The sequence below is a fragment of the Dendropsophus ebraccatus genome, chromosome 3, assembly GCF_027789765.1.
Source record: "Dendropsophus ebraccatus isolate aDenEbr1 chromosome 3, aDenEbr1.pat, whole genome shotgun sequence".
Lineage (NCBI taxonomy): Eukaryota > Metazoa > Chordata > Amphibia > Anura > Hylidae > Dendropsophus > Dendropsophus ebraccatus.
The window spans coordinates 59,515,910-59,533,009 of record NC_091456.1 but is presented as its reverse complement, the minus strand read 5'-3'; the positions used below and the strand labels follow the sequence as shown (position 1 = coordinate 59,533,009).

Genomic DNA, 17,100 nt, shown 5'->3' with positions numbered 1-17,100 from the left:
TCTCGAACTTAATTGGTTTCGGAAGGCAGTTTGAGAACCGAGCAGTTTGAGAACCGAGCAGTGTCTTCCCATAGGAAATAATGTAAATGTGTTTATTTGGTTCCAGCACCCACCGATAATCACTTACAGTACCCATATATTACATTGGAAAGTGAAAGTACAGTACAGAACAGCGCTATATACTGTACATTACATTATACACAAGAAACATTCAACAAAACCAGCAATTAAAGTACAGTAGTCACACCTCATTCATCCTTTACTGTATAGCCCCCCCACCCAAGCACTTTAGCCGATGGGAGATGGTGGTGCACTGACTGTACTACTACTGTACTGTATATGCACACCAGCAGTCTTATACAGTACTGTACTGTATGTGAAGCCTCACCAGCGCTAAACTCACCAGGTACAAACCACCATCCACGATCGCAAAAACGTTCAGATGCCGAGAACTTCAAGACTGGGTGCCCGAAAAGTGTTTGAGAACCAAAGCAAACTTTCCTTGAAAATACAGTTTGAGTTCTAAGCAGTTTGAGAACCGAGCAGTTTGAGAATTGAGGTACCACTGTATATATAAAGCTACGTTATGTTGCCATATGTTCTTTTTTCCTCTATCATGCCCTGTTTAGTTAGGACAAGTACTAAGCTCTAGTCATTTATGCAGATTAGTTTTTCTTCTTATTTGCAGCCTTCATACTGTGAATTTGATATCAGCGGTAATGTGCTTGGATTGATTTTCAACCAAGGAATGATTTGGTAAGTACAAGCATTGTTAATAACAGTAATAAAAGTCTTAGATTTCATAGTTTAAAGCACTCCAAACACCTCTTTATGAATTCAGTACAACCACATCCTGTTAGCATAGGTTTCTAAAATATGTTTTCATGGTGCTATACATAGCTGGAAAACTGGGAAGCTTTGCATAATGTCAGGTCATGAGGTCAGATGATGAGATGCATGGATTTCAGTTATGTTTACATCATGTTAGAGCACTTATCTAGCCATATAAGCATTAATAGGTCCTATCAGGGCCGGATTAAAGGGAGGGCACCCGGGACACTGCTCCGAGGCCTCCACCACTTGGGGGTCCCCACCAGCCTGAACCCGGAAGCAGGGTTCCAAGTTCAGGCTGATGGATCTGTAGTTATCTACAGAAACCCTCAGCGGAGCCCAACCGGTGGGGGGTGCATTGGGGCTGGTAGGGGTCAGGTGGGACAATTAGTGCCCCGCATTCATGTCCCTGGCGGAGCATGCAGATCTTCTCCTGCAGGCTGCGTGCGATGAAATGACATCATTGCGTGGCCGGCAGGGGAATATGTGCGCCGCTCTGCCACGCACTAGAGCCCTGGAGATCAGAGCTCTCTCACCTGCTTCTCCTGGATGTGGCTGAACTCGTCCCCCTTCAGGAGAAACCTGCTCTAATGCTTCTACTTTGTGGGTGCTCTCTACTACTTCAGCTAGTGTATGTGATTGGGAACTGCAGATGGGACCTAGACTTCCAAGTCCTGATTCTGACCGTGATTCATAACTGCATATGCTAGCTGTAGTGGATAACAGCAGATTCTCACATTACGTTATTAACACAATAACAATGTGAGAACACACCTTGATACTCACCCCTCCACACTCCTGTCTCTAGGCATCTGGCATCTTTCTCAATTGACCATCACATGCCCAACAGAGGAGTATGCTGAGCCATACAGCCAGAAGTGAGGGTACATGCTAAGTTCCCAACAGTAAGAAGCCATCTGTATAGATCACTATTTTATTTTTTTATTTTTTTTTTTGGGGGGGGGGGGGGGGGTTGGTGAGGGGCCCCCAACAAAATTGTCGGCCGGCGCGCGTTCTGCCCTCCCTCCTTCCCCCTGCTTGCCTCTGTAGATAGAAACCGGAAGCCTGAGGCTTCCGGTTTCTATGACTACCATCGGGAGTCTGCAATCAGTTTGCTGAGCCCCGATGGACACCAGAGAGACAGTTCTCCCTTAGTAGAGGAAGAATTGTCTCTCCAGAGCCTTATAGATACTGCGGTCTTGCTGACCGCAGTATCTATAGGGCTAACTTTCAGCACCGAAGCGCAGCACCGGTACACAGGCTCTGCACACCATGTAAGTGATTACAGTGCAGTTGCATTTAAAAACAGGGGTAGTTGCTCACTTTTTCTTTGCGTCTCCATCTGACCATCAAGAATACGCCTTCTAGTCTCCCAGTGATGCCTAACCTCCACAAAATCTGTCAAACAGGCTAAGCACCATCCTCACCTCTATACAAAGTCCCCAATGTGTGTTGCTTCATACTGCAACACTGCCCACTTTGTGCTACCATGAAGCATATACACCCAATCTGGGTCTTTAGATAGTACTTACTGGAAACAGATCAATGATCTCAGGGAAACTAGCCAAAGATAATACTGTTGGCTGCTGGTTAAAGGGGTTGTCCAGGGAAAAAGCTTTTTCTTTTAAATCAACTGGTGTCAGAAAGTTATATAGCTTTGTCACTTACTTCTATTAAAAAATCTCAAGTCTTCCCATACTTATTAGCTACTATATGTCATGCAGGAAATTTTGTTTTATTTCCAATCTGACACTGCTCTCTGCTGACATCTCCGGCCGAGACAGGAACTGTCCAGAGCAGGAGAGTTTTTCTATGGGGATTCATAGAAAACCGAGACAGAGTTCCTGTCCCGACCAGAGATGTCAGCAGAAAGCACTTTGTCAGACTGAAAAGAAAAAAACACTTCCTGCAGGATATACAGCAGCTAATAAGTGTGGGAAGACTTGAGATTTTTTAATAGAAGTAAATTACAAATCTATATAACTTTATGATATTAGTTAATATGAAAGAAAAAGCTTTCCTCTGGACAACCCCTTTAAAGCGCTCAATGCTGTGAAATCCTAGGTGAATTGCTCTCTAGGATATATGATTATGCGAACAAAAAGAGCCTGTGGAGCCCCATTTAAGAGTCTCAAAACACAGGACTAGTTAGATATCCCTCTGGAAGCCTCCACTGTGCCCACATATAGTATAGGCCCTCTCTGTGGCCTCATATATTGTTAAGCCCCCTGCTGTTTCTCCACACAGTATAGGCCTCCTCTATTCTCCCACATGATATAGGCCTTATCTGTGCCTCCACGTAGCATAGATCATCTCTGTGCCTCTAGTATAGGTCCCTTCTGTGCATCAGTGTAGTATAAGCCCCCATGTGCCTCCATATAGTATTTAGACCCGACTGTGTCTAATACAGTAGTTAGATGCCTCTGTGCTTCCCCCATCATATAGTAGTTAGGTCCCTTCTGTGCATCCATATAGTTAAGCTATCTCTCCAGTATGTATCCCTTCCATTCATTGTTTGGTTGCTAGCCCCAGTATGTAGCATCCCCCCTTTAGGGAGTCCCTTTGGTAGTTAGCCCCCACCCCTTACAGTAAAATGTATCCTTCATGCTGTTAGTATCCCTGTAGTAAACCCCTCCCATAGTAATCCCTCCTATAGGTAATCCCCACTAAGCAATCCCTCTGGAGGTAATTCTTCCCCCCCCCCCCCCCCCCATAATCCACCTTGTGTAGATATTCCCGCCCCCTGGAGACATTCCCCATTTTGTAAAATATGAGATATAAATAAATAAAAAACATACTCACCTACTCAGCTTTGAAACTGGGAGTGAGAGTGGTCTCTTGTAACCGAAGGCAGAATGCTGCCCGTGGCCACAAGAGTAACTGGCAGAGCTGGGAGCCAATGGTGCCACATAATTTGACTGTGAATGTTTATTATGAGCTTTACAGTTAAAGGGCCAGAACATATCTTGCGACACTTAGCACCTCTCCAGTGGCTCAGTGGGGAGGTTGGCTGCACTGTTCACTCAGGCACTGCAGAGGGTTAGTATAAATGTACATCTGCACCAGGCCCAGATAGTCAGTCCAGGCCTGGTGCACAGTGGCAGAGACAGCGGCTGAAGCTCATACTTAACTTGCTGGGAGTGCTTTAGGCATCCGTTGGGCTGGTATATGTATGCTGTACAGAAAAGTTAATTAAACTATCGATCTATCCAAAGGCACCCAGCTCCCCCAAAATATATATATATAATACAGTATACATTTTTTAACATGAGAGACTATAGGCGACAAACACCACTGTATGCCTATGTTGGACCTTTCTGCCATAGCCATACATTGGAAAATCCTCCTAATGTGTATCTCTGATGAAAGCCTGAAACATACTGGGGGATATTTATCAAACTGGTGTAAAGTAGAATTGTCTCAGTTCCCCCTACCAACCAATCAGATTCCACCTTTCATTTTTCAAAGAATCTGAGAGGGATGAAAAGTGGAATCTGATTGGTTGCTAGGGGCAACTGGGCCAATTCTACTTTACACCAGTTTGATAAATCTCCCCCAATGTCTTTCTTACTCCACCTGTATAATATTGTGTTTTTTTATGGGTTTTGCTGAAGTTCAAAATAAGAATTAGCCCCATTGCTTGATGACACCCTATTGCCTGATGGTGGAGTAAAACTGGTTGCTAGGGTGATTCAATAGTGTTTTATTTCGCTTAGTGACATGTCAGAGGTTTGTATCGGTAGAGCAGCAGATGCCCTTTGCCTTTTCATCTTCATCTCACTGCTAAAGTTTATTCAAGCTGGGCAAGGCAGGGATAGTGGCGGCAACTAGTCATCCGGGCAGGGGAGCCAACCAGCACTAGTCACAGCTCTTTTACTGTCGGCATGCAGTGAGGGAATGATGAGGCAGAAAGGCTACTCCGCCAGTCAATCATCCTTGCACTGCATGCCAACAGACAGAGAGTGGTGACTAGAGCCGTTCTATGCACTGGAAGCAGCCGGTGCTCAAGCACTGGAGGTAGGCCGGCCCGCCCCCAGTGGGAGGGAATTCCCTCCCCTGTATGACGCTGCTCCATTAGAAGCACCTCCAAGGCTTGAGCACTGTCCGGTTTCCGGTGCATAGAACGGGGCCGTACACGGGAACCGGCTTCCCCGTTCGATCTGTGGGTTCAGATTAAAGAGGATGTACCTGGTGGTACATCCTCTTTAAGTTTTACTTTTCTGACATGAGACCCCCACTGAATGCACCGTTGCAGCACACAGTCGAGGAGGTAAGCCCTTAGGTGAGGGTCCCAAAATCCGAATCCAAAATAATTACAGCACCTGACATGTCTCTATGACATGTGGCCCTGATTATCCTAACTGAGAGTATCATAGGATCTATCTTATGGATCTTTGATACTGACAGTTTGGGTGATTAGACTTGCTGTCAGGATGAGCCCTTAGACCAAAATACAAACTGCTAGTATGCTTGTGTGAAACTGGCCTAACTTAGCTAAATGTAGTGAGCCCCCCACATGCACAATTCCCATATGTTTCAGTTGTCAGTTATGGAAGTAATCTCACCATTACTCCTCCTTCAGCCCTAAACCACAAACGATTGTAAAATTGACCTCTCCTTCCTTAGACAAGGGATGTTTAATTAGTATTGGAATAGAATTTTATTTTCCTATTTCTGTCCTGTAATACGCTACATAACTCCTTTCTATGTATGTATTTTGTATTTGGTGAATAATTCTTATTTTCTTGTGTTTTCTTTTAGGATGGGGTCCTTTTATGCCCCTTGCCTTCCGGCTATCAATGTACTGCGACTTCATACGTCCATGTACTTACAGTGCTGGGCAGTAATGTGCTGCAATGTCCCTCATGCGAGAGTATTTAAAGCTTCGAGATCAAACAACTTCTATATGGCCATGCTGCTTTTTATTCTGTTCCTGGCCATGTTGCCAGTCATCTATACCATTGTTTCCATCCCCCCATCCTTTGATTGTGGTCCATTTAGGTAAGCAGCTACACAATATCTCCAAAGTTCATATTCTCAGCACACTGAGCATCCTATATTACTGTTATACTGTGGCTGCAGATACGTTTTAGCGGTCCTTTAACCACAACGACTAGACACATTTTTGCTTTTCATTTAGTACATGGGAGTTAGAAATCTGTACAAATTAGTTTTTTTTTCTGTGATACATAGGGCCTTACTTTAGTTTTATAAACTACAGGTGCTTGTTTTATTCTATTCTTTTTTTAATTATGTCTCCAATATAATTTTTTTTATTATATTTATTATTATAAAATATAATAATATAAATATATTATTAATATATTATTATATTAAATTTCTTATATTATATTTTGCACTATATATATATATATATATATATATATATATATATATATATATATAAATACACTCACCGGCCACTTTATTAGGTACACCATGCTAGTAACGGGTTGGACCCCCTTTTGCCTTCAGAACTGCCTCAATTCTTCGTGGCATAGATTCAACAAGGTGCTGGAAGCATTCCTCAGAGATTTTGGTCCATATTGACATGATGGCATCACACAGTTGCCGCAGATTTGTCGGCTGCACATCCATGATGCGAATCTCCCGTTCCACCACATCCCAAAGATGCTCTATTGGATTGAGATCTGGTGACTGTGGAGGCCATTTGAGTACAGTGAACTCATTGTCATGTTCAAGAAACCAGTCTAAGATGATTCTAGCTTTATGACATGGCGCATTATCCTGCTGAAAGTAGCCATCAGATGTTGGGTACATTGTGGTCATAAAGGGATGGACATGGTCAGCAACAATACTCAGGTAGGCTGTGGCGTTGCAACGATGCTCAATTGGTACCAAGGGGCCCAAAGAGTGCCAAGAAAATATTCCCCACACCATGACACCACCACCACCAGCCTGAACCGTTGATACAAGGCAGGATGGATCCATGCTTTCATGTTGTTGACGCCAAATTCTGACTCTACCATTCGAATGTCGCAGCAGAAATCGAGACTCATCAGACCAGGCAACGTTTTTCCAATCTTCTACTGTCCAATTTCGATGAGCTTGTGCAAATTGTAGCCTCAGTTTCCTGTTCTTAGCTGAAAGGAGTGGCACCCGGTGTGGTCTTCTGCTGCTGTAGCCCATCTGCCTCAAAGTTGGACGTACTGTGCGATCAGAGATGCTCTTCTGCCTACCTTGGTTGTAACGGTTGGCTATTTGAGTCACTGTTGCCTTTCTATCAGCTCGAACCAGTCTGCCCATTCTCCTCTGACCTCTGGCATCAACAAGGCATTTCCGCCCACAGAACTGCCGCTCACTGGATGTTTCTTCTTTTTCGGACCATTCTCTGTAAACCCTAGAGATGGTTGTGCGTGAAAATCCCAGTAGATCAGCAGTTTCTGAAATACTCAGACCAGCCCTTCTGGCACCAACAACCATGCCACGTTCAAAGGCCCTCAAATCACCTTTCTTCCCCATACTGATGCTCGGTTTGAACTGCAGGAGATTGTCTTGACCATGTCTACATGCCTAAATGCACTGAGTTGCTGCCATGTGATTGGCTGATTAGAAATTAAGTGGTAACGTGCAGTTGGACAGGTGTACCTAATAAAGTGGCCGGTGAGTGTATATTTCGCAAAATATAATATAAAAATCCAGGGGAAGGCGAAAAACCCCTATGTGACAGGTGACAATTGCCCCATGACAGGGAAAAAATTCCTTCTCGAAAATTCCTTCTCGACTCCAATGGCAAACAGAATGTAGTTCTATCACTATCACTATCACTGACAGCTATGTATCCCTTCAATTTACAATACAAGATGACACAGACACAGGAGCTGTGCCTGTGTCATCCGCGGCTGCTCCCGACTGTCAGTGATAGTGATAGATCTACATTCTGTTTGCCATTGGAGTCTAGAAGGAATTTTCTCCCTGTGGTGGGCAATTGTCATCTGCCTCATAGGGGTTTTTGCATTCCCCTGGATCAACACAGTAGGCTTTCCCTATTTTGAACCTGATGGACTCTTGTCATCTTTCAACCTTATTAACTATGTTACTATGTTATGTTACATAGGGGGAATTCTCTGGTAACCATCAGCGCTCTGCTATGTGATCACAGAGCCCCGATGGTAGCCATGGACACCGGAATGCTTCTTGCGTCCTGGCGACGGAGGCTGGCGGGGAAGGGAGGGAGGTAAGGCCGGAGCGTGGCAGCTCTGCCCTCTACCGCTGTTACTAGCTTCTTACAGTGGCAGGTGACAAAGGAAAAAGGCAGAGCAAGAGTTATTTTATAATGACCTGGGCATTGAGACATCAATGACCCAATGGTCTTGAAAGGGTTAGGTATCAAGGGTAGAGATAGGAACTTTGCTTCAGGCTCTAAGTGTCTTTAGACATCACAAAGCATCACCACAATCCACCTCTCAGAACCCCTTAATAAATTAGATAAGAGGACCACTGTAAAAAAAAAAAAACCTTACAAATCCTGAAGGAAGACAAAGCCATCTATATATTGCTCGGACTGCCATTTAGCTGAATGAGTAACCAACAGCATCATGAGTTATATGCCAGTGGTTTCAGGAGCAGCATTAGCTCATCAGTCTGGTTACTGTTGGATTAAAGGTTCACAGTATTGTAGCTATGGTAATCGGTCACACATGACAATAGGTTACACATCTCCTCGCTTCTCATTCATGTGTGACTAAGTGTTATAAATAAAGATGACAAGTCTATACAATTCCCACAGAAAAAAAGATGAGAAACGGTAAACTAATATCCATGCAAATACACAAGCAATTCAGGTTACAATCCTTTTATCTTTCAGTATACATTAGTATGCTAATGAATAGAAACATAGAAGAACATAGAGTCCATCTAGTCTGTCCTTACATTATTTCTTTATTATCTTACAATAGACATATGTTTATCCCAATAAGGTTTAAACTCAGTTATTGTGGATTTACCAACCACATCAGCTGAAAGTTTGTTTCAAGCATCTACAACCCTTTCAGCAAAATGATATTTTCTCATGTTGCTTCTGATCTTTCCCCCAACTAACCCTTTCACTGTGTCCTCAAACGGGGTTATCCAACACTACAAAAACATGGCCACTTTCTTTTATTGACAGCACCACTCTTGTCTCCAGTTCAGGTGCGGTTTGCAATTAGGGTCAATTAACTTCAATGGAATGGAGTTATGCTGCGTTTACACGGAACGATTATCGTGCGAATTTGCACGATAACAATCAAATTCGAACGATAATCGTACGTGTAAACGCAGTGAACGATCAAACAACGAGCGAGAAATCGTTCATTTTGATCCTTGAACATGTTCGCAAATCGTCGTTGGTCGTTCGCAAAAAATTTGCAGATCGTTCCGTGTAAACAGTCGTTCATCAATTTAACCTATGCGAGATAGGCTTAAGCGATCGCAAAACGATTTTTCCGTACAATATATCGTTCCGTCTAAACGCTGATCGAAATTGTTAATCGTACGATCGGGCGAATTATCGCTCCGTGTAAACGCAGCATTACAGAACCTCACCCAAACTGGAGACAAGAGTGGGTCTGACTCTGGAAGAAAGTGGCTATGTTTTTGTAGCGCTGGATAACCCCTTTAATAGATGTTCTTTATTAAACAGTGATCATGCTGGAGAGACAGACCAACAAAAGTTTTGCGCCACCTGCGCTTAGTCATGGCCACACACCCGATTGCAGTGCAACACCCCTTATATATACATTATACAAAACTTTATTGATTTTTCACAATGTTAAAAAGCTGCCCAAAATATGTGGAAAAATAGGAAGAAAAAGGCAAATAATAACATTTAGTGATGGCACATACATATAGAGGATTGCGATGTTAACTGATCATTATAGAAACAAACTCAAATCATTGCAATCATCTAGGCCCAAAGGTCCCAGGGCTCCTTCCTGCATGATTAGTTTTGCTTCAGGTTGCAGTAGTGCCCTTGCAGTAGGCTCCTGATTCACGGACAGAACAAGGACCCATTGATTTCATTGTGGTCAAAACACATCCGTTCTACAAAAAAAGTAGGGGTTGCACTTACACGATCCATTTTTGGGAATGGAAGCTCTAGCAGAATTTAATGGGTCTGTTTTTAATGGACGACTCACTGGAGCATCAGAACGACATACGGATGCACCATCTATTCTCGGAAGCATTGCCGAGCAACCCCAAGGCAGGCTCCACCCGGTGGCCGTTTATTAACCTCCCATCAGTTTTTGCGTATCTACAAAAACTTATGCAAAGCTGATTGTTTTTGCAAGACATCACTGGAGAAAAGCTTATGTGTGGATAGTTTCATCATGGAGAATAATAATAATAATAATAATAATAATAATCATCATCATCATACTTAATTACTGCAGTGTGCATTGAATATGATCAGTTAGCTCACAAAATTTCAGTTGTTTTGATTTTTTTTTTTTACGTATAAGAATCTCAAAGCCACTAGAGGGCAGTGTGCTGCTTGTGAAAAATCAGAAAGGGGAAAAGAACCAAACCTTATAGTTATGTATCCAACATTACACCAACATATTCTGCTGATAAACCTTAATTAAATTTATCTTAAGGCAATGTTCCCACTAGGTAAAAGTAGGGGCAAATAACGTCTGTTGTTGCAAAACAACGTCCGTTATTAATGATCATGGGAACCTAATATTGATTTTTAGAATTTTGTAAAATCATTTCGAAGGTAGGTTTCTGCTGTTTTTTTATATTAGTAAATACATATTATGTGGATAATGTATAATTTTGTTTTATTGAGTTTTATGATTTAGATTATTAGATGGAATATTTTAGTTACTGCATTAAGAAACATATAGCATGCATGTGATGTCTGTTTCTTAATATGTTGATTCTGTTTTTATTAGTGGAAAGCAACGAATGTTTGAGGTTATACAGGAAACCTTACACCACGACTTCCCTGCATGGTTTGCAAAAGTATTTGGTTATGCTTCTAACCCTGGACTCATTCTACCATTTATTTTGCTAATGGTGTAAGTATGTTTGCGCGTGCGCGCGCGCGTGTATGTGTGTGGAAGAGGGGTTGAGGTAAATTATAAAGAAATATTTTATCTATAGTAATTAATAATAATAATAATAATAATAATAATAATATATCATAATGTGCATTGTTGTAAACCCCTAATGTCAGTAATACGTATATATATATATATATATATATATATATATATATATATATATATATATATACATTCCTACTGCACATACCCCGTGCAGTAAAAACATACGTGCATGTTCCTGCACTGACTGGGCTGTAAATATGTGCGGGACCACTATAATGCGAGCAGTCCTGCACACATCAGTGTAGCCAGGGCAGGAGATAAGGAGACAGATCCCGCAGCTGCCTGTCATTAACCTCTTAAATGCAACGGTGCATGGCGATCATGGTGTTTAAGAAAGTCTGTAACAGGTTAAAGTGACACTGTCACCTCCTTTGTGCATTCTGACATCTCTACACAGGTGTCAAGGGTAAATTTAGCGGTTTTCATACCTTATTTTATATCATACGTCATGGTGCTTGTTCAAGTAAAAAGTCATCTTTTATCAACTGCAGATTGAGTTAAGTGTGTTAGCGCCACTTAGCCCCGCCCACAACACCACAGTTGGTCCCGCCCCCTCGCTGACCATTGGAACAGGCTGGCTGAAAGGTCTAGACCACACCCCCTTTGCGTCGGCCAACCAATGGGCGTCAACGGTGCCGTTGTGGGCGGGGCTAAGTGGCGCTAATGCCGTGAGGCCACGGCCACGTAATAAAATCTGCAGTTTATAAAAGGACACTTTTTACTTGAACAAACACCATGACGTATGGTATGAAATAAGGTATGAGAAACGATAAATTTACCCTTTACACCTGCGTAGAGATGTCAGAATGCACAAAGGGGGTGACAGTGTCACTTTAAGTACCTGTCACTGACTGTTCGGGCCCCCCGCAGCATGGCTTGTACTGACGGGGGTGTTAATAAGCCACTTACCTCCGACCTGTCAGATCAGCGATCTATAGATAGAGTCTGCTTTCAGGCAGACTCCATGTACAGATTGCCCATAGTATTGATCTATGCTATGGCATAGCATAGATCAACATATGCAGTCTAGTGATTGCATGTTTAACTGTAAAGGAAAAGTGTAGAAAAAAAGTGTAAAAAATAAAAACTTTTTTTTTTAATAATAAAACAAATAAAATAATAAAAATTTTAATAATCTCTTTGTGCATTATAAAAAAAAAATTTAGAATTAAAAAAATGAGCATATTATATATCCTACTGTGTAGAATTGTCTATTAAAATATCAAAATATCAGCACGGTGAACGGCGTAAACGGAAATATCAGACTTGCTGATTTTTTAATATTATATGTCAGAAAAATTTAATAAACAGTGAAAACAATTTCTTTTTATGAAACCAATAAAAACTAGAGTTTGTGGCACAAAAATTGAGCTCCCAACAAGCTCTGTAGGTGGAAAAATAAAAGCGTTATGGCTCTTAGAAGGCGAGGAGGCAACTCTGCTTCATTGTGACCTGGACATCGGGGCATCAGTGACCCCAGTCATGAAGGGGTAAAAAAAGCACAAAAGAAAAAAGGCACCCAAAGACACAGGGCTGGCTGTAGTAATACAGTGTTTTTTGTTTTTTTTTGTCAGTAAGCCAGTCCAGGGTCCTCATTTGAACTGCACATCTTCTAAGTGTCTTCTCCAGCTTGGGGGTGACGTGTCTTGTAAGTGTGACAACCGCCAGCACAGTACAGAGAACTTCCGTCCCCTTATTTTTCTCCAAGCTGTCTGCATTTGGAGCATGGAGGCGAGCTGTCAGGTCCTCTCTCTCTTATGGCAGCATTTATAGCATAAAGAGGAAATGCAAACTTATGCTGCCACCATGAATTACACTGATATTCAGAAAATGCCTCTCCACTTGCACTTTTAGGTGATGCTTCACAAATTATTTTTTAAAAATGAGGGTGCCAGTAGAATTCAACATCATATGTTAAATTTATATGTAATTTTACTGAAATATATCTTTGATAGCTGCAGTTGCCCAGGCTCACTTGTTAGGTCACGATCAAGGCTATTTAGTGTCCTGCTGTGCTTGGACAGTCATGTGCCATGTTACCTCTCACTGATGTCTTAAAAATGTTATCCAGGATTAGAAAAACATGTCTGCTTTCTTACAGAAACAGCACCAATCTTGTCTCCAGTTTGGGTATGAGCTTGCAATTAGGCAGTTACGGACGATAATCGTATCTCGTAATAGACTAATAGTTCTTGTAATGAACGAGGTCGGCTGATCGTCAGCTGTCGTTGTCTTTCAGGCCCCCCCCTGCACTCACCCGCTGGCTGCCAACGCTTGTAATAGCGGCGGCAACGAGTGGGAAAAGAGGAGCAAGCAAGCACTGACAGCTATGGGGATTCCCATAGAAAGCCTTCCCTACTCTGGACAGTTCCGGTCTCGGCCACAGATGAAAATAAAACAAAACTTCTTGCAGGATATATAGTAGCTTATAAGTATGGGAAAACTTGAGATTTTTAAAAAAGAAGTAAAATACAAATCTATATAACTTTCTGACACCAGTTGATTTGAAAGAAAAAGATTTTTGCTGGACAACATAAGGTAGAAGTCTGGCAAAAATTTTTATTAAAGCATTGTATTGCCCCCCCAAAAGTTATACAAATCCCCAATATACACCTATTACGGGAAATGCTTATAAAGTGCTTTTTTCCCTGCACTTACCACTGCATCAAGGCTTCACTTCCTGGATAACATGGTGATGTCACGACCCGACTCCCAGAGCTGTGTGGGCTGTGGCTGCTGGAGAGGATGATGGCAGAGGGATGCTCAGTGTCCCTCCAGTGCCCTGTGTCCCTCAGTGTCCCTCCAGTGCCCTGTGTCCCTCAGTGTCCCCCTGCCATCATCCTCTCCAGCAGCCACAGCCCGCACAGCTCTGGGGGTCGGGTCGTTACACCACCATTTTATCCAGGAAGTGACATCACCATGTTATCCAGGAAGTGAAGCCTTGATGCAGTAATAAGAGCAGGGAAAAAAGCACTTTATAAGCATTTCCCATAATAAGTGTATATTGGGGATTTGAATAACTTTTGGGGGGTAATACAATTCTTTAAAAAAAAAATTCACTGGACTTTAACTTTAAAATCAAGAGCTGTGAAGTGAGCTGTTATAAAGAAAATTGTGGGCACTATGCAAGTAACATAGTAACAGTAAGCTAGACTATTGAATTAGCCCAATGACAACAATTCCATGCTCCTTCATGAGCCTAACACTGGCCATCCACCATCAATAACTGTAGGCCAAACAATCATTCGGCTCACAGTTACCTTAATCTCTCGATTCACATACACATTAAAACATGCCTCAGCCGGACAGCTGTGGCAGTGATTTATCTCTCACAGAACAAAAGAGTCTTCTCGCCACCAAAATCATATGTCAATGGAGAGGTGGAAGGCAGTGGGAGTTTACCTTAGTATAAGGTATATGGGCACCTTAAGATCATAGGCTTAAATCTAATTATAAGACTCTCAGGGGCCAGGTACATCCCATGTTTTGTCTGTCTACAGCTGGTCATAGCAAGTATTGCATCTTGACCCTTCATGAAACATTTCTCTAGTGAATGAACAGTGGTTGTAATGCTTTTACTATTTAGTTTTTTTAACAGTAAATGAATATAACTTTCTTTTATCTTGTGCCTAGCATGAGTATATATTACCTTAATGCCACCTCAAAGGGATATCAAGCAGCAATAATGGAACTGAAGAAAAAGCTTCAAAGTGTAAGCAGAAAAATATTATGCGCCTATGTATTACTTAATGCCGAATGTTTTATAGTCATTTTATCTGTCTTATAGCAAGCTGAGGAAAATAAGAAGAGAAGCAAAAAGGCAGCAGAGAAAGCGGCAGAGGCCCAAGAAAATTCCTCTACATCTGGTAGGTGTTTAGACCAGACACCATTCACCACCAGGCAGACACCAGTCACCACCTTCTGGCCTAATCAACTGTATAGAACAGTCATGTCAAACTTTGACCCGCGGGCCAAATCTGGCCTGTTGAGCCATTATTTTTGGCCCGCCAGGCAATTCAGAGTTTTAATTACATCTGGCCCGCCATGGCTACTATATAAGAGACTATGGGGGAGGGCTGGCTACTATATAAGAGACTATGGGGGAGGGCTGGCTACTATATAAGAGACTATGGGGGAGGGCTGGCTACTATATGAGATTATTGGGGAGAGCTGGCTACTATATAAGAGATTATGGGGAGGGCTGGCTACTACATGAGACTATTGGGGAGAGCTGGCTACTATATGAGATTTTTGGGGAGGATTGGCTACTATATGAGACTATAGGGGAGGGCTGGCTACTATATGAGACTATTGGGGAGGGCTGGCTACTATATAATAGACTATGGGGAGGGCTGGCTACTATATAGGAGACTATGGGGAGGGCTAGCTACTATATAAGACTATTGGGGAGGGCTGGATACTATATGAGACTATTGGGGAGGGCTGGCTACTATATGGGAAACTTGAAGGGCTGGCTACTATTTGGGCACTATTGGAAGGGCTGGCTAATATGTGGGAAAATTTGGGGGGGATTGGCTATTATATGGGTTGGGGTTTAATCATGTCATAGCAATTAACATGTCATTTATCATAGTGCATGGGGCTGGGAGACACACGCTGCTCTGACAGTGCCAGCACCCCAGCATTCGCGCTTTAAGGCTATGTTCACACTACGTAAAACTACGGCCATAATTCTCGCCGCAGAACTACGGCCGTAGTTTTGCGGTGTGTGACACAGCCTATTAAGCAATGGGATCCCAGCCGGAGCATACACACATCGTATACGCTCCGGCCAGGATCTGTGCGGCGCCGGAAAAAATTGACAGGTCAGTTTTCTGCGCTCCGCGGACGGAAAGATCACCTGGCCGGTACTTAAGTCAGGGAACGGCCGGATGTTCACGTAATGTGAACATAGCCTAATAATTATCAAGGTTGGCCCACGACTTTGTCCAATTTTTTAATTTTGGTCCACTGTGTATTTGTGTTTGACACCTCTGGTATAGAAGATGATCAGAGGCCCAGTCACATGATGGGAGCGGCAACAATCAGCCTGGTTGAGATTTACTCTTTCAGTTTGAGCCTGAACAAAATATTGTAAAATTTTCCCTATGTTTTGGTTAGCTACAAAAAAAAAAAAAGTTCTTACAGAACATGGTAAAAAATGTAATACATCCTAGGATTACAGCCAAGGCTATTTGCTGTAGTTTTCAGACTTGTTTGATGAATGTGATAAATCAGTAAGCACTGTGAATTGTAATAATAGAAAACTATTGGTGTTTTAGGAAGTGAACCCAATAAGAATAATGGTTCAGCAGCTGGGCCTAAAGGGAAGAATCTTGAAGTTCCTCCTCGGATTGCTGTAACTAGACCACCTCCATCTAGAGGACCACCAGTATCTTCCTGAATACCAGAACTAACAAAATGTGTTGTCATTACATACAAAATGGAGTAATATTGGTGGAGTATAATATTGGAGTATAACGTTACATCACATAGGTCACATATATTACCATATTCCAAAAATACATCTGTTGTTATAAAGGGCTATAGAAACTTAGGTACCACAGGTGATATAAAGCAATTGTTCAGAAAGTCTGCAATAAGTAATAAACTAGTCACTTAATCTGGCCGTGCCTCTTTTGTAAACTATAACTTTTACAATAGTTTAGATATACAGTTATTAGAAAGTTAACTTTAAGGTATAATGATAGTGTTTGTAAAAATGATACAAAATATTATATCTCCCTCCTTCTCCTTATGAGGGGCCACTGGACCTTCACTAGAGTAGGTGGAAAGTAACCTTTTACAATGAATATCAAAATACGTCTCCCACTCATCCGAGAAAGTATCCGGTTACGGACAGATGGTTTACTGACAGTTTTTACAAAACCTTTAAGGGTAGCTTCACACGTACCGTATTGCTGCGTTTTTAACGCTGCGTTTTTGGTGCGATTTTTACATGCTAGTTTTGATTTTCACATGAAAATCATGTGAAAATCAAAACGCGCATGTAATAAACGCAGCGATAAAAACGCAGCGATACGGTACGTGTGAAAGCACCCCAAATCCGAACCAGACACAGAGTCAACTGCCACATTGCATGACCACATGGAGACAAAGTTTTCAGCAGAGGGATTATGCACATCAATACCAC

At 42.2% G+C, this 17,100-nt stretch overlaps 1 protein-coding gene across 2 annotated transcripts in view; it reads left to right on the top strand.

Moving 5' to 3' along the window:
• LOC138787120 (transmembrane channel-like protein 1) overlaps nt 1–16,555 on the top strand; it is a 56,988-nt gene extending 40,433 nt beyond the window's left edge. For both annotated transcript variants that reach the window (XM_069964263.1, XM_069964264.1), the window contains 6 exons: nt 689–756; nt 5,593–5,832; nt 10,731–10,856; nt 14,580–14,658; nt 14,734–14,812; nt 16,229–16,555. In XM_069964263.1, coding sequence (XP_069820364.1) covers nt 689–756; nt 5,593–5,832; nt 10,731–10,856; nt 14,580–14,658; nt 14,734–14,812; nt 16,229–16,350 — 714 coding nt within the window. In that variant the 3' untranslated portion in view covers nt 16,351–16,555. The remainder of the gene's footprint in view (nt 1–688; nt 757–5,592; nt 5,833–10,730; nt 10,857–14,579; nt 14,659–14,733; nt 14,813–16,228) is intronic.
• Nucleotides 16,556–17,100: the final 545 nt, after the last annotated feature.